This window comes from Neomonachus schauinslandi, chromosome 9, assembly GCF_002201575.2.
Source record: "Neomonachus schauinslandi chromosome 9, ASM220157v2, whole genome shotgun sequence".
Classification (NCBI taxonomy): Eukaryota; Metazoa; Chordata; class Mammalia; order Carnivora; family Phocidae; genus Neomonachus; species Neomonachus schauinslandi.
The window spans coordinates 123488723-123512490 of record NC_058411.1 but is presented as its reverse complement, the minus strand read 5'-3'; the positions used below and the strand labels follow the sequence as shown (position 1 = coordinate 123512490).

At 37.4% G+C, this 23768-nt stretch overlaps 1 protein-coding gene across 3 annotated transcripts in view; it reads left to right on the top strand.

Annotated features, from left to right (window-relative positions):
* The first annotated feature begins 303 nt into the window (after nucleotides 1-303).
* The window catches only part of TJP1 (tight junction protein 1), a 106155-nt gene continuing 82690 nt past the window's right edge, over nucleotides 304-23768 (top strand). For all 3 annotated transcript variants that reach the window (XM_021680641.2, XM_021680639.2, XM_021680643.2), the window contains exon 1: nucleotides 304-480. In XM_021680641.2, coding sequence (XP_021536316.1) covers nucleotides 454-480 — 27 coding nt within the window. In that variant the 5' untranslated portion in view covers nucleotides 304-453. The remainder of the gene's footprint in view (nucleotides 481-23768) is intronic.

Here is a 23768-nt window from a genome sequence, read left to right as displayed (position 1 = left end):
GGCAGGTTTGCGTGGCTTCCCGCAGTTGCCGGCGCCGGCTCAGCCTGTGGACGCTGGGTCCCTTCCCCGCGGCTGGTTCCAGGGAAGTTACGTGCGGAAGCCGGCTTCTGAGGAGCCACCGGGCGGACTGCGGGGACGCCAGTGGCGAGCGAGCGGGGCCGACGTGTCTGGGCTGTGAGAGCTTTGGGAGGCCGAGCGAGTGGCCGCACTCGGAGGGAGGCGCCGGCTGGGCGCGCCCCGCGGAGAAGACCCGGGCGGGGCGGGCGGGCGCTTCCCGGACTTTTGTCCGAGTTGAGTCCCCTCCCCGTGGGCCGGGCCTCTTCGGCCGCCCCCGCCCCCAGCACCGCTCGCTCCGGGGAGATGTTTATCTGGTCTGTGGCGTGAGGAGCCGGCGGGCTGGTGGCGCGGAGTTTCGGGTCCGAGGAGCCTCGCGCGGCGCTGGAGAGAGACAAGATGTCCGCCAGGGCCGCGGCAGCCAAGGTGAGCGCCTCCGAGGCCGTCAGGGCCGATTCCGAGCTAGGGCGGCCGCCAGCCGGCGTCGGGCCCGCGCCCCGCCCTCCTCCCCGCGGGCTGCTGCCCAAGCGCCGGGGGCGGCAGCGGGTGGGCCGGGCTGGCTGTGGCGGTGGGCCGCTCGGAGCCCTGCGGGCGGGCCGGCGGAGGGCGGGGGCCCAGGAGGGGGCGGTGGGCGCGCAGAGCTGCGGTCCGGGGCAGGTGCATCGCTGCTGGCGTCGGTGCCTGGCTCCGGCTCGCGGCGGGCTGGGAAGCGCAACAGGTCCGGCGCCGGCAAACTCGGCGACGGGAGTGGGTTCTGCGGGCACTCTGGGGCGAGCCTGCGGCGGGCGGGAGGTCGGGGTTTGGGGTGCCACCTCCAGCAAGCCAGTAGCTGCGGTCTTTGGAGGAGTGGTTGGTCACCGGCGAAACCGTGTAGTTTCGATCTGATGTCAGTGTCCGTGGTATGCGCGCGCCAGCGATAAGACATTGAGGCAGCAGAACACTCAGTGTTTTGTGTGTAGTATGTCGGAATTTTTTTTTCCACACTGTGTAATTTACTTAAGGTAGCATTGAAAAAGAGAACCCCTTAACACTTTCTAATAGTTTAATTTGAATTAAACTTTCAGAAGTAGCACAAAATACTCCTACAAATGGACAATGAGAGGAAGTCTAAAAAATAAAATTAAGAAAGACTTGTTTTTTCCTATCAATTTCTACATGTGCTTTGAAGTACTGGGGCATTTTTTCAGTGCCGTGAAACCAACTTGTATGTTACATCAAAAAGCTGAAGTTCGTAAACTCAGTTAAAATCCTCCTTTCCTTTTCTACATTGTACTCTTTCTCATCGTACAGTAGTACCTGCTCTTTTTAACAATTACAGGCATACAGAAATCTTTCCTAGGCATCCTCTTCTTGGAGAAGAATTTAGTGAAGAGTAAAAATCTCTCTTTGAAAATTAATTCATTACTTCAAACAGTATCGAAGTACTTAAGAAGGTAGTGGTTTTATGTATTTATTTTTCTGTTGGAAATGTTTATTCATAGCATCTGGAACAGGGTATAATATGGCCCTGAAGTTTCTCAACTCAGGACCTTGTTTTTTGGGAGGCAGAAATTAGCAGTTACATTTAGTAGTGAATATATATATATTTTTTAAGGAATATAATATTTTTTCTTTAAGAAAACTTTAGTTTGTACCTTTTTGACCTTATGTTGATGAAGAACAATCTAGAGATGAAACTTGAGCCAGTGATTTAGAATAAAAAGCAAAATTTTGTTTAGATTTTAAAATAAGTTCACATTACTTACCTTTAAGGGGGTTTCCTTTCCAAGGAGGAAAGGCTTTGTTTATATGTTACACATAATGTCACTTTGTTCCTGAGGTGTGATCTATGGTACTTGATAGCGAAGACAACACACTTCATTTTATTATTATTATTATTACTATTACTGTTATTTTTGTAATTAAAGCAACACTACGTGAGGAAAATGCTACCTGACAAGACAACACACTTTAAAAAGGTTATTTCAAATATGGAGAGAAATAAGTTTTCAGTGGATTGTTATAGTAAGATGCTTTAGAAGAAACAATACTTTTCTTCCTGAATTATGGGATTGAGATTTATGGCATATTGAAAAGCATCAGTATTTAAATATTACATTGTAGGGACATGTGTATTCGTAAATATTTATAAATAAAATGTGAGTTGAAAGCTTATTTTGTTTAAATGCTGTATTATGAGCCTACCACAAAATCTGCTGTAGAACAAGGCAGGCGGCCATAAAAAATAGGTGAAATGAAAGAATATTCGCCTTTTCCCTAAGTCACGTTTAATATCTTTTTTTAAAGATTTTATTTATTTATTTAATATCTTGAGGTGACTGAAATGCTTACTACAAGCCAGACTGTGTACTTAATACTTTACATGTGATACTTTTGTTTCCCTACCCTAACCCTCAGTTTAAAAAAAAAACAAAAAGAAGACATTAATTTTGCAGCATGCTCTTTTGTTTTAGCAGAGTAGTTTGTAGAACAACTCTCTAAGCCAATACGTGTGATTCTGTATTCTTTGTAATAGTTGAATAGTCTGTTATCCTAAGAATATGCTGCCGATCATCATTGCCTTACTGACAGACATTTAACTTGTTTTCAGGATTTTGCTATTGTAATAAGTAGCTTTATATTTATATCTGTGCACTATTATAGTGTGTTAAGTCCTTAAAAATGGAATTTTGGGGTCCAAGGGTATGTGCATTTAAAATTCTGATAAATTCCACTCAATTTTTCTCCAAGAAGAGGATGCCTAGGAATAAATACAACATTTGTTGGTAAATTACATGTTATTTTAAAGGACATAAAACCTAAATAAATTAGATGAGGGAGATGGGGAGAGTCAGTATTGTAGAATATACCAATTTTCCCCAAATCGATATATGTATATAAGTGTAATACAACTCCAAATAGAATTTCAGTAGTATTGTAGAAAACTTGACATATAATGAAAAAGTTTATCTGATAAAATAAATGAATGATAGCCATGAAATTTTGGATAAAGAAGCCCCTACTAGAAAACCTAATGTGTTATAAATTCAGAGTAATTTAAAGCAGTCTATCAGCTCAGGAATAGACAGTGGAACCACAGAATCCAGGAACAGTTTTGTATTTATGAGTTTTTAGTGATTATCATCATCAGTATTTAATGTGTCAGCTATTGTTCTAAGTGCTTAACATGAATTAACGGATTTAATTCTTATAGTAACCCCATGAAGTGAGCATTACTATTATCCCCACTTTATGGATGAGGAAATTGAAACACAGATAAAATAATTTCCCTAAATTCACTTAGCAAGAGGGAAAATTAGGAATACATGATAAAAATAATGTAGATTACTGGGGAAAGGATGGGTTATTTATTCAGTAAATAGTGCTGGGACTGTTGGTTATCCTCCCCCCCCCTTTTTATGGTAGTTTTCTGCTTTAAACCATAGGCAAAAAAAAATCCAAATGAACTGTTTGAATAAGAGCAAATAAAATGGATCATAAAATACTAGAAGAAAGTGCAGGATATTTTTTAAGAAATACACCTGAGCTGGAAAGGGCTTCTTTGTATGTGATGTTAAATAAAGGAAAAGGTTTTTATATGTGTAGTGTACATCTGAATTGCAAACAGAATTACTAGTGCGCCTGATAATAAAATTCTAGAGTTGAAAACAGGAATTTGAGGGTGGTTCTCTGTCTAACCAAGGAGTTAATTATGGAAGAAAATGGTGTGGATAATTATTAGGAACATTTCCTATTGGTTGAATCACAGAAAGTGGCTGAAGGAAGTTGCAGTGGCTTTTGGATTTTCAAGCTGTTTCACTTTGGAGGAAGCAATAAAATTTAAGATTGTACTATCATAAATGCTTGTTAGGTTTTGCTGATTAAATGTTTCCATTATGTTTCAGGGACAGTACTTTTTTTTCCTGTGGTTATCTCTAAAATTATAGTGTAGTTTAGTATAAAAATAATTTACATCACTTCTTAGGAATTGATTATATCAAGTGAGGCACAATGTACTTTTCTTTATTTTTAATTTATTTTTATTTGCTTAATTATTTTTTAAAAAGCTGGGCGTGTGCACTTGAACTCAGGGCTTGAACTCACAACCCTGAGATTGAAACCTGAGCTGAAATCAAGAGTTGGAGACTGAACTGACTAAGCCACCCAGGCACCCCTGGACTTTTCTTAATAGCTGAACATTTGAAAGTTAAGAACTGTAGAAAATTAGTCTTTACAGGTAGGAATTGTGTCCTGAGTGGCTGGTACAATGTAGTTTTAGTTTTGGTACTTACTGATCAATGCATATGTGCTGCATATTGCTTTAAAAGTAAAGGAAAAACTCACTGGACTTTATGAGAATTCAGTTGATTGTGTCTGCCAATTTTTAATGAGCTTCACTGTAGTAATTTTTTCTGGATGTGCTAAGTTTATACATTACTTATTTTTCACTAGAAATATTTTTTTATATTAAAGGCAAAAGGCTTTTATTTATGTTAGCATTTCAGACATTTATGGTTAAAACTGTAATTTATGTTCTTTGTTGATCATCCTGACTGTATTTACAACTCTTACGTTCATTTTAGGACAGCTCTGTAAGACAGCTACTTTTCCAATCATAGTGTGCCTTTTCTTTCAGGTTGTGTAATGGTACAAACTCCACTACACTGTTAGGAAAGACCCCCCCCCCTTTTTTTTTTTTTTAAGATACTGATGTTTTCATGTTAGGATCTTAAAACATTTATTTTATATTTAAGAAGGACTCATCTCAGGGTCGTGAGATGGAGCCCTGCATCAGACTCTGGCTCAGCAGGGAGTCCACCTGAGGTTCTCTCTTTACCCCCCACCAAATAAATAAATAAATAAATAAATATATTTTTTTAAAAGAAAGACTCATGCTGCTCATTGATTACTGCCAGGAAGTGATAGAGGAGGTCAGCCATCCACAACCAACAAATAATGAGTTTGGACCAGTCTGTGGCTTTGAGGGCTGTAATGCTGTATAGCTAGAACTGTTCCCTGTTTGAAGGAAAAAGATTACAGTAGTTTCACTCATTTTTTTTCAATCCTGGAAACAGTGTACTGGCTTTGACTTTTACTTGCTCTTTAATCTTTTTTTTCTATTTAGAGACCAAATGTAAACTCTGTACAGTTCTAAGAATAAAAAAGTATAAATAAGACAGATCACCATGCTGCTAAGGAAAGGGTCTTAAAAAATGATTTTGGTGAAAATTTGGAAATGTAATCCTGTTTCTTGACATAATCCTGACATGGTACAAATTCAGTCTACTGAAAGACCATTAGTCTAGCTGTAAATTCGTGTATGGGACTACCCATCCCTGACTGCTCAGTCATAGCTCTTTCCAGGCTCCTGGACACACACATGCACTTGGTATCCAGTACTGATTGAGCCTGGTGGCTGAAGACAGGCTAGTGGAATGAGCAGTTATTTTTTATTAGTAGAGTTTCTGATCAAATGTTAAATGAGACTAAGAGATAGTTGTTGATGACTATTATGATATTTCTGAAATACTTGACTGGAACTTGCTTTCCATCTCTGAATTTTGAAAGGCAGTCTTGAAAAACCTTTTTAGTTTAACAACTTTTAATCTGGTAGGAAGAGGGAGACATTAGAATAGTTTACTGAGGGTTTGCTTGTTTATTTATTTATTATAGGTTTTTAAATTTCATCTAAAATTGGTAGGTTTCAGAACAGTATTTCCAGTATAAGGCAGCAATAAATATAGCCCTTTTGGTATCTCTGACCTAGAATGCTCCTTAATTTATTTATTGTAGAGAAGAGTAGCTTCAGGTTGCTGCTTTATGGGTTAGCCAGGTGCTTTATTTCCATTCCTTCTGAAACAGATAAATTCTTAATAATGAGAAGAGTGCAGTGAGTATATGAGTAGGGAATTTCATTTTATATCTTAAAAATGGATGAAAATAATAGACTCTTGTGTGATCAACTATATCACAGAAACACTGCTTTAGAACAAGAGAAAACCTGTGTTGCCAAAATTTGTACCATAAAACACACCATTTGAGACTTAATAACAAAGCTCTGACTGTTACATATGTAGTCTTAAATACTGAGTCTCAGATGGCCCTTAACTTTGGGATAGATCAGAAGATAAATTTTTAGGGGCGCCTGGGTGGCTCAGTCGTTAAGTGTCTGCCTTCGGCTCAGGTCATGGTCCTAGGGTCCTGGGATCGAGCCCCGCATCAGGCTCCCTGCTCGGCGGGAAGCCTACTTCTCCCTCTCCCACTCCCCCTGCTTGTGTTCCCTCTCTCGCTGTGTCTCTCTCTGTCAAATTAAAAAAAAAAAAAATCTTTAAAAAAAGATACATTTTTATTAGTTTGCCTTGTAGGTATATATGAGAACAAGCTATTTTGTGCAAGTGAAATACTGGGAAGTGAGTTGACTGATGAATGACCTCAGTCATTCTAGTTTATTGTGCCCAGAATGGATGTGAAAACAGAAGCTAATATTACTTTATATGGATACTAACTAGGAACATAAGGTTAGCATATGCTTCTTTTAATTTTTTTTATTTGCTGAAATATTGTTTTTGTTTTTTTTAAATAGTATACATTCCCCAAGAGTGAAAGTTCATTATTTTTTCTTGGTTGTCTTAGGAATTTTCACTCTTTTGGAATTGTCACTAGTAATCTTTGGGGTTTGTACAATTTCTGATGACTGAATTAAACTTAATTCGATTACCTCTCACTTCAGTTCATAATTATAAAATCAGGAGGATTTCAGTAATTGTTGTTGTTAACCCAAGAAACATTCATTGAACACATTTTGTTTTGGATTCCTGTCCTCTAGAAGCTTATAGTTTCCAACTGCCTTACACTGTAATAATCAGTTATGAAATGTGTAATTTAGTTTTACATTGTTTACCCATAAAAAAAATCACACTCACAGACATCTTATAATAACACAGCATCCTGTGTGCTTTCTTTGGTTGGGGAAGGTGGTAGAGCCATATCTAGAGCCTGGGCTTGCTGTTAACACAAGAATTTTAGTATTTTTCTTTGTTAATTTTTAAAAAATGTTTTAATCGAATCTGGATACATCCATGTAAGTATTGTATGCATGTGTTTGGTAAAAATATCTCAAAAGGAGAAAAAGGTTAAGAGTTATAGTCAGAATTTACTTACAACTCCTTGAGAATACTGACATGGAAAATGCACAATATGCTGGCTGTTACTGGTATATTCAGAGTCTGACAAGCTGTGAAATATGGAAAAATTTGGGTTTTGAAACTTTATTCTACATTCAGTAGATATTTATTGGGAACCTAGCATGTGCCAGGCCCTGTTCTAGATGCTAGAGATAGAACAGTGAACATAGCTCTTACTTATGGAGCATTTTAACAGTGTGAGCAGAGAGCAACAAATAAAATACTGTACATGATGATAAGTTCTGGAATTCCTAACATGCCATTTCTGGATCATAGCCTCTTTCTCCCAAAGATTACAACTATCTAGTCTTCTGTGGTACTCATTTTCTAGCTTTTCTTTATAATTTTACCACTTAATTATGCATTCTGTGAACACTGTAGTTTTGCCTGTGAGCTTTACACAAACAGAATCTTCCAGTGTGGCTTCTGTTGTGTATGGCTTCTTTTGCTCAGCATTGCTTTTGTGAGATGTGGGTAACTAGTTCATTAGTTTTCATTGTATTCGTGGATCAGATTCATAGTAATCCATTGTATGAGGACTTAACTGCCAAATCGGCTTCAGAAAAAAAAAGTTTGAAGTAGACTTTTGTGGGGGTTTTTTTTGGAGAAAAATATTGTATTCCTCTGTCTTTGGGGCAAGAATTGGATAAGCCTAGATTAGCCTGTCACTGGAGTATAACAGTTATGTGAAATATAGAAAGCTGCTTTTGGTGTTCATATGATGTTCACCTTGAAAAGTCAAAAGTCAAAACTAAAGTGTTTAGTTTTGAGGGTATTTTATGACTAAGGTCTTAAAATTCATCATCTTGAAGTATATTTTAGTAGGTACCCATTTACCTAACTCTGATCAGGCCAATAAAAGCCACAATCAGGTGAAATACATGCTTTGGACAAAACAAGTAAAAACAGGCCTACTTTTCAAACTATAATTGTAGGAAATCTTTCCCATGGTGTCCTGTAAAGAAACTTTGGAAGATTTATTTACTGGTTGTTGGTTTTAACAGTGTTACGTGTTGAAGTATTTGATCAAACAAATTTATACCAACCCTTATTTTTCTGCTGTGTTGTCTATAAAATCAGAAGACAGCGGCCATGCAAGTAGATTTACATGTGTTGTCAATATGAGAAATGCATGTCAGTAATAAATAGCCCCCCAATATTGAGCACTGATTCTGTGACAAATACTAAGTTACGTGTTTTGTGTGCATTATTTCATTTAATCTTAACAACTCTGTTAGGTACCACTATTCTATTTTAAATGTGAGGTTGCTTGATGCTTTATCCTGCTTATATGCTTTATAATTCATACATGCGCATGCTTATACGTTCGTGTGTTCTAAAGGAGTGTCACAGAGATGAGTGTGGAATGGTGTTAGGTGAGTTTTAGACCAGATAGGTAGCATGAATCATGAAAGCTGGGAGACACAGGGTACTGTGGCAGTCAGAGAGCGCAAGTGGATCTGAAGGAGGTAGCTGTTGCTCAGCTCCAGCTGATTGTTGGCATGGAAGAAAGGCAAGGCAGGCCAGATCTTCCAGTGTTTCAAAACAGGTTGTAAATCTGGATTTTTATGTAAATTATCTTGATTTAAATGTCAGCTGATGTCATTTTTTTATGCCTTTTTACTGTGAAATACAATATCTATATAAAAGTACATAAAGCAGATGTACATTAATAAATTACTGTAAAATGAACACCCATGTAAACACCATCCAGGTCAAGGAATAAAATATTGCCAGCTTCTCAGAAGCTTTCCGCCTTGCCTGTTCCTAATAATATTACCCTAGTAAGGTAGCCATTGTCTTGACCATAAGATCCATATGGTGATCTTCCTAAATAACACCTTTACTCTCCCAAGGCAGTCACTGTTTTGACTTTATGTTTTTAAGATTCGTATGTTGTTGTGTATGAATTCATTCATCTTCATTGCTGTATAGTGTTCTATTGCACGAATATACCACAGTTTATTCATTGTGCTGTTGATGGACATTTGGGTTATTTCCTAATTTGGGCTGTTAAGAGTAATGCTTCCATAAACACTTGTACATTTCTCTTGGTGATCACACAGTTCTCTAAGATTTGTATTTAGGGATGGAATTGCTGCTGGATTATTTAGTGTATCTTCAATTTTAGTAATTGAAATAGTCATTGAATGATGTGTTTTCCAAAGAGGTTGTACCTTTACGCTCTTCATCATCAGTGAATGAGTTTCTTTTGCTTTGTGTTTTCACCAGTACTTGGTGTTATTAGACACTTTAATTTTAGCCCTTCTGGTGGGTCTTTAGTACAATCTCATTGTAGTTTTAATTTGCATTTCTTTGACTAGATGAGATTGAGCAACTTTTCATGTTTATAGCCTGCCTGTTCAAGTTTTTTGTCTACTTTTCTGTGGGACTTTTTCTTATTGATTTGCTTTATATTGTTTGGATAAAAGCTGGTTGATTGCATATATTTTAGATCTATTTTCCAACATGGTGGTTCTCTCTTAATGGTCTTTTCATTAATAGAAGTTCTTAATTTGAATGTGGTTTGAGGGTAGTGGCACAGCAAAAAAGGCCAGCAAAAAAAAGTTTCGAGAGAGAGAACTGTCAGCCGGCCAGATCCTGCAGAGAGAGCGAGCAAGGAAAGGACGGGAAAGGTTATCCTTGAGTAACCCTAAGTTTAGTTGCTTTGCTGTATGAGTTTAGGCTATGGAATCTGAACCTTGAGTCTTGCTTGATAGCTGTTTTCTTATCCATGAAATGCAGATAATGATGACAGTACCCATCTCAGGGTGGTTGTGCACTCTGCACAATGCCCAGCATATAGTAAGCTGTTATGTTAAGCTGTATCTTTTTAAAAAACATTTTAAGTGCCCCCATCTTAATATTAGAGAAGAGGCATGCAGGAATTAGGGTTTTCTGTGTGTGCATCCGTGTATGAACATTTAATTTGTGTATTTATGTATGTATATATTTATTTGATACTGGACATAGATTGGCCTATAAGTTAGATGTCCCAGTCCAGCAAGATGTGCTGTGGTTTCAGAGAAGTCCATGGGCTCTGAGATACTTTTGAAAAATTTATTACAATAGCATTAAGTAAGACATGCAATCTGTATTCTGATGGATTAGAGAATAGAAATTAAAGACCATTCCAAATCCAGTGCACAGTTGGAATATCTACCGGTATGGTAAGTGATTAGCAAATTCTGTTCAGTTTTTAACTCTTGAGCACTTTGTAGTTTTCCACTTGTTCTGTCTGTACTTTCTAGCAACCCCTAAAACTCCCCTCCACTCTCCCCACATACATATACATACATACATACATACATTATAGTCTCTCTGGATTCCTGTAATAGCTCCCTAAGTATAATATACCCCTTCTTTCTCACTCTTTTCAAAATCCAAGTTTTATTAGTTCCCCACCCCAACACAACCTCTTCCTAAAACTCATAGACTTCTTACTGCCTTTAGAAGTAAGACCAAAATCCATGCAATGGTCATTAAGCTCCCTCTGGATTATTTGACCCCTGCCTATTCCTCTGGCCTCATCTTGCATCTTTCTCCTCCTTGCTCTGTGTTCTTAAACTATGCTGTCATCTTTTTGGTTCCTAGTAGATGTTGCACTTCCACCAAGTTTCTTGGAGTTTCTCTCATGGCACTGTTTTTCTTTCCTTTGTAGTACTTACGTAAGCCTGTGATTATATATTTAGTTGTGAATTTTTTTTCTCCCACTAGATTGTAAGCTCCATGAGAACAAAGGTCACAATACTGATTGTGCCCTATTATTCACAGAACTTAACACAGTGTCTAACATATAATAAACTCTCAAATATTATTTGAATGAAAGAAAGAACCTGAGGGCTCTTGCACATACTGTTTTTCTACCTGGAAAGCTTCCCTACCTTCATCCCTCATTCACCAAGCACCTGTTCCAGTTCTGTTCCTCAAGAACCATGTCCTGAGCCCCCAGATTAGGTCAGAACTCTCCTTTAAGCTCTGTACACTTTCTCTTTGTAACACTAGGGCAACTTCTGCATATTTTCTGCTGGTTATTTGGTTAATATCTGATGTCCTTCCTAGACTTAGAGTGGCCTTTTAAATAATATGTTACTCACTTACTGGTAATAGACCAGATTAAAGTCAGTTTAGAGACTCCTAAAAGGTACTAGCACATCTCCAGATCTAGCTGCATTTTTCTTTTCTGAGGGGAGGGGGGCTGCTGAAATAGCCATCCCATGGAAAATTTACTTACTGGCCTGGCATCTTGGTAGCAGCATTCTTTGGGTCTTCCCTAGATCAGTAATTAATTTCTGGTCCCCTCATTAAGGAGTGCGCCGGTTGGATGAGCACCAGGTGTTGTATGGAAGTGTTGATCACTATATTGTATACCTGAAACTGATATAACACTGTATGTTAACTAGCTGGAATTTAAATAAAAGCTTAAAAAAAAAACATAAGGAAGACCTACAGCTGGCCAAAAGACGCATGAAAAGTTGCTTAACATCACTAATCATCAGGGAAAAAGCAAATCAAAACTACAGTGAGATACTACCTCACACCTGTCAGAATGGCTAAAATCAAAAACACAAGAAACAACAGGTGTTGACGAGAATGTGAAGAAAGGAGAACCCTCTTGTACTGTTGGTGGGAATGCAAACTGGTGCAGCCACTCCAGAAAACACTATGGAGGTTCCTCAGAAAGTAGAAAATAGAACTACCCTAAGATCCAGCAATTACACTACTAGGTATTTACCCAAAGGATACAAAAACATTAAGTCTTAGGGAATACGTGCACCTTAATGTTTATAGCAGCATTATCAATAATAGCCAAATTATGGAAACAATCCAAGTGTCTATCATCTGATGAATGGATAAAGATGTGGTATATATATACAATGGACTATTACTCAGCCATCAAAAGAACTAAATGTTGTCATTTGCAAGGACATGGATGGAGCTACAGAGTGTAATGAAGCGAAATAAACCAGTCAGAGAAAGACAAATACATGATTTCACTCATGTGGAATTTAAGAAACAAAACAAGCAAAGGTTGGGAGGGTGAAGAGAGTGAGAGAAACCAAGAAATAGACTCAAGTATAGAGAACAAACTGTTGGTTGTGGGATGGGGGTGGGTGAAATAAGTGATGGGGAGGGGGAGTAAGGAGCACACTTTTGATGAGCACCGGGTGTTATATGGAAGTGTTGAATCACTATATTGACACCTGAAACTAATTTTTTAATAGCTATTTTGATTTTTTTAAAAATATTTTATTCATTTGAGAGAGAGGGAGAGAGAATGAGTGCTCATGAGCAAGGGGGAGGGGGAGAGGGAGAAACAGACTCCCTGCTGAGCAGGGAGCCCAATGTGGGGCCCAATCCCGGACCCCGAGATCATGACCTGTGTCAAAGGCAGACGCTTCATGGACTGAGCCACCCAGGCGCCCCCACCTGAAATTAATATTACACAGTATGTTAACTATATTGGAATTTAAAGATTTATTTATTTTTATTTATTTGACAGAGAGAGACAGCGAGAGAGGAAACACAGGCAGGCAGAGTGGGAGAGGGAGAAGCAGGCGTCCCACTGAGCAGGGAGCCCGATGTGGGCCTCTATCCCAGGACCCTGGGATATGACCTGAGCCGAAGACAGACGCTTAACGACTTAGCCACCCAGGCGCCCCTATATTGGAATTTAAATAAAAACTTTAAAAAAAATTTCCTAGTCCCTTCAATTTATCTTCCCTTTTTTTTTTTTTTTTTTAAGATTTTATTTATTCATTTGACAGAGACAGACATAGCAAGAGCAGGAACACAAGCCGCGGGAGTGGGAGAGGGAGAAGCAGGCTTCCCTCGGAAGAGGGAGCCCGATGTGGGACTTGATCCCAGGACTCTGGGATCATGACCTGAGCCCAAGGCAAACGCCTAACGACTGAGCCACCCAGGCGCCCCCATCTTCCTTTTTTTTTTTTAAGTGGAAGCATTTCATATCCATACAAAAGTGATGAAGAGTATAAAAAATCCCCACATTACCATTACCAGGTACAGTTATCATATTATGGCCAGTTTCATCTATACTTCCAGGGCATTATATCCTCTCTCCCCCATTATTTTGAAGGAAATACCAGGCTTTTTTATCTGTCAGTATTTGAGTATATATCTCTAAAAGATAAGAATTATTTTTAAAAAGAACAGTAATGACCATTATCACACTTTAAAAATAAATTCTAAATCCAAAATTCAGTGTTTAGTCAATGTAAAGTTTCCAATTGTCATAAGTATGAACTTCACTTTCTAAATGTATTTTTTAAAAATCAGGATTCAAATAAGGTCCTCCTGTGTGGTTGTTTGGTGTATCTCCTAATTCTCTTAAACTATAAGGTTCCCCCGGGACACCTGGCTGGTGGAGTATACAACTCCTGATCTCGGGGTTGTGAGTTCGAGTCCCACGATGGGTGTGGAGATTGCTTAAAAATAAAATCTTTAGAGCCTGGGTGGCTCAGTTGGTTAAGCATCTGCCTTCAGCTCAGGTCAGGATCCTGGAGTCCTGGGATCGATATCGTCGGATTCCCTGCTCGGTGGGGAATCTGCTCCTACTGCTGTTCATTCTCTCTCCCTCTCTCTCTCATTCTCTCTCTCTTTCTCTCTCTCGTCAAAAAAAATTTTTTTTTCAAAGAGGAATTCACCTGAGTTTTCTTCTAGTATTTATATGGTTTTATTTTTTACATTTAGATCTATAATTGTTTTGGAGTTTATTCTTGTGCATGGTGAAATATAGATCTAATATGTTTTTTCCAAATGACTGACTAGTTGTTCCAGCACCATTTGATTAACAAGTACATCCCTTACACCAGCAGGTAGAGATGTTACCTTTCTCATATCCTAATTTGCTATTTATTTTGGTGGTCTATTTCTGGATTTTCCATTCTATTCCACTGGTCTATTTCTCTAATCATGTACCAGTACCACACTTCTCATTATAGAATCCTTATAGTATGTCTTAATTAAGAGGCCTTTAACTGGTAGGGCTAGTTCCCCCCTGGTAGGTTTTTTGTTTTTGTTTTTTTAGCCTGTTATTACACTCAAATGGAAACATATAGTATGTGTTCTTTTAATATCTGGCTTGTTTTGTTCAACTTGAACAACATTGTGAGATTCCTCCATATTGGTTCGTGTATTTGTACTTTATTCATTTCATGGCTGTATAATATTGCATCGAGTGAATGTTGTAATGGTTTTCTGTTTTATTGCTCATGGGCCTTAGGTTGTTTTTGGCTTTTGATTATTCAGAATAGTGCTTTTGTGAATATTCTTTTTTTTTTTTAAAGATTTTATTTATTTTTTTTTTAGAGAGCGAGCGAGAGAGAAACAGCATGAGAGGGGAGAGGGTCAGAGGGAGAAGCAGGCTCCCCGCTGAGCAGGGAGCCCGATGTGGGACTCGATCCCAGGACCCTGGGATCATGACCTGAGCCGAAGGCAGACGCTTAACCATCTGAGCCACCCAGGCGCCCGCTTTTGTGAATATTCTTGTAGTGAATGTACACACTTTTGTTCAGTGATCATAGTGTTAATGCATATTGGCAGATTTCAAAGTGGTTATACCAGTTTACACTCCCACTAACTCCCACTAGTAGTGAGTTCTGATTAGATTGTTCACTAACACTACATATTTTCTTTCTCATATTAGCTCATTGTGTGAATTTCTAGTATCCTTTCGTTGTGTTTTTAATTTGTATTCCCCTTTTCATTAATGAAATATAGCACTTTTCCCACATGCTTATTGGCCATTTTGATACCTTCTTTTGTGAAGTTTCTTCCTCGAGTCCTTAGCGCATCTGTTCTTTTAGACTGTCTTTTATTGATAGCAATTCTCTGTGTGTTCTGGATATGAACACTAAGTTGGATATATAGATATTAGCAGGTTATTTTTTATTTTTTGACAACAGATCAAGTTTATTAAACTTTTATATATCTGCCATTAGCATTACTTTAAAAACCCATTTTTACATGAAAATTAATGATGTTGCTCTTTGTTGTATTTGGGAAAAGTCATCAAGTTTTACCTACGTGGCTTGCATTAAAACTGGTATATTTACTCTCTTCGTGTTGAATCTTGAGCAATTACTATAGCCACCTTACTGGTAAGATTTTCAGCCTCAAGATGCCTGATCTTAGAAGCAGGAGGGAGCTCCCTGAACAGTGTGTCTAAGGGAGGCTTACCAGTTGAAACACACCTTGTCACCTTTTGTGCCTTACACATTTTGTGATTCGTTTAAAATAGTTTTAGGGTGTGATTCACTTAAAATAGTTTTAGGGGGGTGCCTGGGTGGTCCAGTCAGTTAAGCGTCCAACTCTTGGTTTCAGTTCAGGTCATGATCTCATGGGTGGTGAGATGCAGCCCAGCATGGGGCTCTGTGCTCAGTGGGGAATCTGCTTGCAGATTTTCTCCCTCTGCCCTCCCCAGCGCCCCCCCCCCACCCTGTGCCCACATGCGGACTCTCTCTCACTCTCTTTCTCTCTCAAATAAATAAATCTTTTAAAAAAAAATAGTTTCAGGGTTTAAGGTGAAGTAAGGCTGATTTTAAAGAAGTGTGACCTGTTGAGTCTGCATATTTGGTCTGTTTTCCATTGAGTGCTTTGTTGTGTATCATGGTTTTTCATGTATCTTATTTAAAAATTGAAAAGATTTTTTAAAACTTCTTTATTTTGAACTTAGAGAAGAGTTTTAAAAATACTAGTTTCCTTATATCCCTCATTGCACTCCCCTTAACATTTTATACAGCCATAGAACAATTATCAAGGATAAGAAATTAACATTGATAAAATAATATTAAACTACAGACTGTATTCAAATATTGCCAGTTTTCAGGATTCTACATTGCATTTGGTTGTTCCTTCCGGTTGGAGTCTTTGAATCTGTAACAGACTCTCAGTCTTCCCTCTGTATTTTATGACCTTTATATTTTTTAAGAGAATTGATCAGTTATTTTGTAGAATGCCCCTCAATTTACTTTGTCTGATACTTTCTTATGATTAGAATGAGATGATACATTTTTGGCAAAAACTATAAAAATCATAATGTGTCCTTGATGCATCATATCAAGGGGTTCATGATGTTGATTTGTATTATTGGTGTTTACCTTGATCACTTGTTTAAGATGGCATTTCTCCACTGTAAAGTTACTATATTTTTGTAATTGATAAATATTTTGGAGGAGATAATGTGAGGATGTGCTAATCCTGTTACTCCTCAAACTTTCACCCACTAATTTTAGCATCTATTGGTGGATCTCACCTGCAATCCCGTCTCATTTGTGGGGTTTGCCTGATGATAATTTTGTTTCCCTTTTTCTTTCCATGTTTGTTAATTGTAAGTAAGGAGTGCTGTTCATTTCCCATTTATTTATTTGATTATATTGGTATGGACTCATGAATACCTATTTTATTTTTTGGGTTAAAATCTAATACTATCATTATTTACTTTGTTGCTCAAGTTATTCCAACTTTGGCTGTTAGAACTCCTTCAGGTCGGTTGCTGTGTTCTCTGAGCAGACATCCCCCTTTTTTCAAGCAGTCCCTTAATTTCTGGTATCACATGATATTCCAGGTTAATCTTACATATTTTCACCGTGAAGCCAACCACTTCTCCACGGAATCCTGGTTGATGTTATTAGAGGATAATATTTAGAAATTTAGATCTCCATGACGGTTGTGCTCACTGTAGTTGGGTTTTTTTGTTTGTTTGCTTGCTTCCAGGCTTTTTCAGCAGATAGAGCTAAAAAATAGACATGTATAATAATCTGTGCATATCTACATGATTCTTTCTGTATCTGTATATATGTCTAAAACCATGGGTTTATGCTTAGATTCCAGTCTAATGGAGTTCATTTTAGCCTTCCTCCTTTTCTTATAACTTTTTTCTCTCAACAGTAGAAACCCGGCTCTCATTATAGTATATTTACTGCTTGGTTCACTTCTAGTATACATACAAAATAGTTTCAAACTTACACCCATACCTCCAGGAGAAAGACTTCTTAACTAGGCTACAGAATTTCTATATAGTTCTTTTTGTTTTTGGCCTTAGAGCATTCAGTCAAGATACTGTTTTCCACAGTTACTTTTTTCTTTTCCACAGTTAAAGTTCTTTTCTTCCCTGCCTTATTCATTTGTAATAGAGTTAGGTTCATTTGTTACTGTTTGTATTCCATTTTTGGTACTCTCCCCTACCCCCATACTTTTGTTTTAATGTTTGGTTTGGTTTGGTTGTTTTTTTGATATGAGAAGGATATATATGGTGAAACAATATTGTGGTTCTAAGAGTCAGAGCTACGTAAAAAGATACACTCAGTCATCCCTGCCACCCCAATCCCTTTTCCCTTTCTGCCTGGAAAGTATTTGAAAAGTCCTTTATCCATCTTGAAGCCATTATAAAATGTCAACCTAAAAAAGAAAGGAGAGAGAGAGAAAGAAAGAAAAGAGTCAACCTAAATATGGTTTGATTTTTGATAACTGGAAAGCACTCCGTTTTCTATAGTGTCTATAACTGTCCCTGATGAGAATTTCTCAATGTTTAATGTATGTATAATGGTAACTTAGTTAAGCTGATTATCCTTTCACATTGATCTAAGGGCAGTGGCAAATACAGTGATTTATTTGTAAACTTGTATTTTAATGTTTTCTGATCATATTTATCATTTGTCTCCTAAATTGCCAACCAAGGAGTTGACAGAATAAAGTAGTTGAAAATTTAACTGATGTTGAGTATAGTGGGGTCTTAGATACTAAATTTACTTACTTTGTATTGAGACTGTCATCCTGTAGTTGCTGCATTCTTATTTTGATCATTATTTGAATTCTTAAGCTTAGTTAGTTCTTAACTTATATTTGAGAAGTTTGTTGAATCCCTGAGTGTCTCCCAAGACCTCTCTTCATTTGACTTTAGATTTATCTTGGACAGCTCCATTTTGCTTGTTTACTTGACAGTCCTTTGGATCAATCCAAATATGTATTTTCCCTACCTTTTAACACGTACTCTAGTCTTTTTCTTTGTACTAGATTTGTATAGCAGTGATCACAATTGAAATTAAATACTTGAAAAGTCAAGGAGGGCAGGGGTCACCTGTTTTATTCACTAAACTTAGGTTGTACTTTTTAAGTTCCTGGCTCAACCTGATCTCAGTAGATAATCTTGCATTTTATTTTGCATGGAAAGTAGCTCAAAACAAAACAAAAACACTTTGGAGAGCAGAAGAATTCGAAAATAATTCAGTGTAGTGGCTCTGCCCACATAAGGACCCCAGAGAGAGAGCGCCACTTGATTTTCCTAATGGAGGACAGCAAGTTACCAAGTGTTCAGCAGGCTGCCTCATTTAAGAGATAGTACTGACTAAACCATTCTAGGTATATATTTAATATTTAAAGGTCCAACAATTTAAAAAACATATGGAAATTTTATTCTTTTGTGATATCTTCCATTTTTATATTTTATTTTGGTGTATTCTCTGAACAAGTATTTTGTATTAGCTCATTGATTTTCCTGTATCCTCACTGGCTGTTCCTTTTCAAGTTCTTTGGTTCTTCCTTTTCCCCTCTAAAATATTTGTATTTAACAGGGTCATCTTAGTCCTTGGGTAATTGGATCTTTTCTCTTGGGTTCAATACTACTTTGTTGATTACTTCTAGATCCTTATCTACTCCAGATCTCAGTCTTGGTCTTCAGCCCTGTATATCCAGCTCCCTACTGCCTGTGTCTCTGCTTCGATAGTTCCACAGGCACCTTCAATTTAAGATGTCTAAAACTGAATTTGTAATCTTTTCTTCTTCCTGCCTTTTACTCAGCTACCCAATTCAGAAACCTATCGCCATCTTTAACTTACCTCCTTTTCACTTTAACTTTCTAACTGGTCTCCCTGCCTTAGATCCATCTTCCCGGTAACAGCCTTCAGATGAGGTCGGACTATGTCACGTGATTGCCTGAAATTCCTTCGTGTTTTCCCATTGAGTTTCAAATCCTTAGCATTATATTACAAGGCCTGTTGTAATGGCACTTTTGCAGCTTCTCTTTTTACCCTTTCCTCTTCCACAAATTGTACGACTCAGCCATCTCAAAGCCAGCTTTATGTGCAGCATCAACAACCTTGCTGATGTGATGTTTCCTTTGAAACATCTCTCCCCAGTTTAACTGGTCATTCTCCAAGCTTGAACTTGAATATTGCTTTCTCTGGGACTCTGTCTCTGATCTTTAACAGGCAGAATCCTCCTCTTCTACACCATTTATGTAGTGTTATAAACTTTCTCCTTGAGCCCTTTAGGGAGAAAGAGGTATCTATTTTTGGCATCCACAAAGCTTAGCATATCTGGTAAATGTTTGTTGAATGAATGAGTGAATAAATGAAGGGTTGCTTTTAAAATAACAGCCGTAAGATGGTAAAACTTAACTGACTATAAATCTTGATCTATATCTAGATAATGTTTAGGAGCTAAGATTTTCCTTCATTTGTAGAACAGTTGCCTTATTTTATTCTATTTTGGATTTGGTTTTATTCCAATTACAGGTTCATCTTGTTTTGTCAGTTCTTGTGTCCTCCTGCCTTTTTCTGCATTTGATCTGTAATCAGCCCTAAAGGACAGCAGAACTGCTTAGAATTGGGATCTGAAGTTTTGGCAGGAATCCCTTCAGAGTTGGTGATCTGAGTAGTGCCTTCGCCAGCTGGAGCTTAGAACAAAGAAACCAAACAAACTCTTGGCAGATTCTGAAATGCAGCTTTTTGCTTCTTCAGAAATTGTGATTCTAGTCAGTTGATGCTGACTTAGAAATGTATGTAGAACTCAGAATCCAGTAGTCACGAATTGCACTCTTCATGCCTGCAATACCTCACTAATTATTGAATATGTAGCCTGTTTGAAATTGGAATTATAATTGGACTACAGTTAGAATTAAAGTCTAACAGAATCTTGGAGCCAGAAAGGACCTTTTACTTGAGATAATTTCATCCAGTTCTTTAATTTTACAGGTAAGGAAAAAGAAGGTCACCTATCTAGTATGACAGATTTGGACTCTGATCTCAATATTTCTGATTTAGTTCATTTTCTGTTTTTATTTATTTTTTATTTATTTTTTTTTAATACGGAACTTTTTTTTTTTTTAAGATTTTTATTTATTTATTTGACAGAGAGAGAGACAGTGAGAGAGGGAACACAAGCAGGGGAGTGGGAGAGGGAGAAGCAGGCTTCCCGCTGAGCAGGGAGCCTGATGCTGGGCTTGATCCCAGGACCCCGGGGATCATGACCTGAGCCGAAGGCAGACCCTTAACAACTGAGCCACCCAGGCACCCCTCATTTTCTGTTTTTAACAGCATCTTTCCAGGTTACTAGGGAATAATAGTGCTGGAATTGTGCTTAAAGGAATAACACTTTTTTCCTGGGTCTCCCAGAAACTTAAATGCTTTGGGAATGAGACTATAGATTTACCAGAAGATCCTTGTCCAAGTTACGCAATTATGCACTGTTTTTCTTTTTAATAAGAAATGAGAAACAAGTTTACAATAAGGATGTTGAGTTTTAACAGTCATTTATTTGAATAGGTGATAGATGAACTTGATAAAACACTATAAAAGGGGTCATAGTGAAAACGTAAGGTATTCTTAGGTATTTTTCCAAAGGAAACCCTCTGCTCCCCCTTTTCTAAAGTATAAAAATTCTCATTAATGAACATTTTTTCTTTCTGTAGTGCTTATGAAAATAGTGTTTGATTTATTAGTATAAGAACTGTTTTATATCAGTTTTACCTTCAGTTTCTGAGTGATTTATTGTAAGAACCCCCTCCCCAGTTTATTACGATCATTTTCTCTTTTTTAAGTTTTTTTTTTATTTATTTGAGAGAGAGAATGATCATTTTAGAACATAGCAAAGTTGAAAGAATTTTACAGTGGATACTTGAATATTGACAAGTAAGAGTCTACCATTATATTTTACTGTATTTGCATTATCACAAATCTATTTCTTCATCTATTCACTTCTCTGTTCATTCAGAACTCCTCATAAGGTCTGCATAGTTATTATACAAACAGCTATGGATAGAATTTTGCTGCTTTTGCCACTGAAGTAACCAAAGGCTAGAGAGTAGAGAGGGAGGACATGCTTCCTGATTTAAACTGGGAATACAGTTTTTTGTTTTGTTTTGTTTTGTGGTTTAAGTGATAAGATTGGCAAGGCATAATATTATAGATTAAATTGGTTTAATGTGCTGGTCAAGAGCCAGCACAACTAACTGCGTTTTTAATGTCTCATTCTCTATTGCCTTCTTGTACTACCTAAGTCTCCCTTGTGATAAATCAAGCTAATAAGGCTATGTTTGGCTTTAAAAGAAAAATGAGCTATTATATTACCCTCTCTTGGGAAACCATTGAATTAGTTGAGATGTGTACTTTTCTAATTCCTCCAACAAAGAAACGTATCAATTTTGATTGGAATGCCGAGAACAGTTGTTGTAGTATTTTTAGTTTTTCCCTTACCCAAACAAAATAAATTTCTCTTACTGCACTTCTCTTGAAGCTTGTACATTAAGACCTTAATGTATTAGATCCCTTACCAACAGTAGAATAAATACTTTTTATGATCAACAGTAAAACATAATAATCTTAAATACTATTTGGTTTCCTAAAACAGTGAATAATAGATATTTGAAGTTTCAAAGGGGATTTGGTGAATGTGGTTTAAAATATATTGGTAGTTTATTCTGATTAGGAATGAAGAAAGGAAAGCAAAAGGATAAAATACCTAGTGAAAAAATGTTACTCATAATCACTTCCCTTTGAAGATGATCATTTTTAACATTTTGTGTCCTTGTAGCCTTCCTTTTACTAGTCATGTTTAAACATAATTAGGATAACAATGTATAAGCTGTTTCATAACCTGCTTTTCTCTTCTTAACATTAAATGAATTTTCTTGTTTGATTAATATTCTTTTACAAAATGAAAAGCTGGTCATTAAAATCATATGGAGGATGATAAAGTGCTTCATACCAAAGAGGGTGTTACCAAGGTACTTGGCTGTTGTCAGATCACTTTCCCTTTACACTGATAGGGAAGAGATTAAAAAGGCAGTGAAGCAATGCTACTGGTTAAAGTGGATCAAGAAAAGATGAGCTTAGAGCTATGCAAGCAGTTCTCATTTTTAATAAGTCAGCTAAGATTGGACAAACTGGCAATTATTGCAGATATTTTTATCATGTATATTTCAGTAGGACTCTCGATGTTTAGCAGAATTACTCATATCATCGTTGCTTCACATTGATGGAGGAATTTTTTTTTTAATACATTAAATCCTGGTCAATTTTTGTGAAAAAACAGAACAGCTTTGTTTCTAGCAGAGGTCTCATTAAAGGGAGGTTTTGCTGCATTTGATTGGAAGATTGAAACAAAACTCTGGTAAGGTTGGTAGTTCTTATCTATGGGAGTGAACAGAGAGATCCTTTCTCTCCCTCTCTCATTCATCTGGCAGGAAAGTTAATCTAGTTGCTTTGAATTTAGGGAAGCAGGCTTTCTTTATAGGGATTCATTTTCTAAAGTGGCATAACCTCGATTAAAGATGCTATGGGAAAGGAGAAATGGGTCCATGGCACCTTGATGGTCATATTCTCGTGATGCTAATGACAGCAGTGTAATAGAAAACGAATCTCACTTGTGAAATCAGCATTTATAACAGTGGGTAACCCGTGATGTTCTGAAATGTGATGCTCAGCATTTTCCCTTTCCATCCTGCCTTTTGTTAATTCTGGAAAGGCCTTTTTTTTTTTTTTTTTTTAATTTTTTTTTTGTTTGTATGGTATATTTTTAGTAACCCAGTTCCATGAAATGAGACTCAATTACTTAAGTCTTTAAGAGCAATTAACCCAGTTTCTAAGAAATGTTTTTAAAATTCTTTAGTGCTTATGCCTTGGATAGTAACTTATTTCCTCTCTAGTAAGAGGTTCTTTTTTTTTTTTTTTTTTTTTTTTTAAAGATTTTATTTCTTTATTCATGAGAGACAGAGAGAGAGAGAGAGAGGCAGAGGGAGAAGCAGGCTCCCAAGGAGCAGGGAGCCCGATGCGGGACCCGATCCCAGGACCCTGGGATCATGACCTGAGCCGAAGGCAGACGCTTAACCATCTGAGCCACCTAGGCGCCCACTAGTAAGAGGTTCTTAACAGGAGGTGAACCTGAACTATACTGTGGTTTGAGTAGTACCTGAATTGGAGCTGGTGTTGTTTTAATTTTATGGTTACTCTTGGGGTATTTTTAGTTATTTGTTTTGCTTTTTTTTGTTATGCCTGTATGTGCATGCATGTATGTGCATGATACATATACTAGAAAAAACTTTTTTTCCTTAGGGTTATAAACAAAGCTTGAGAAGATAATTCTGTAGCAAAACTGAAACTAGGTGGAGCAGTAGTGTTTAACTGTGTGATTTTAAAGCAACCAATGTCCAAACCTATCTAATGGTCTTATCTGGTTTCCTGTAACATGTATATTTATAATTACTGAGTTCAGAGGTATTTGACTTTAACTTCCTTTGCGCAATATAAGGAATAC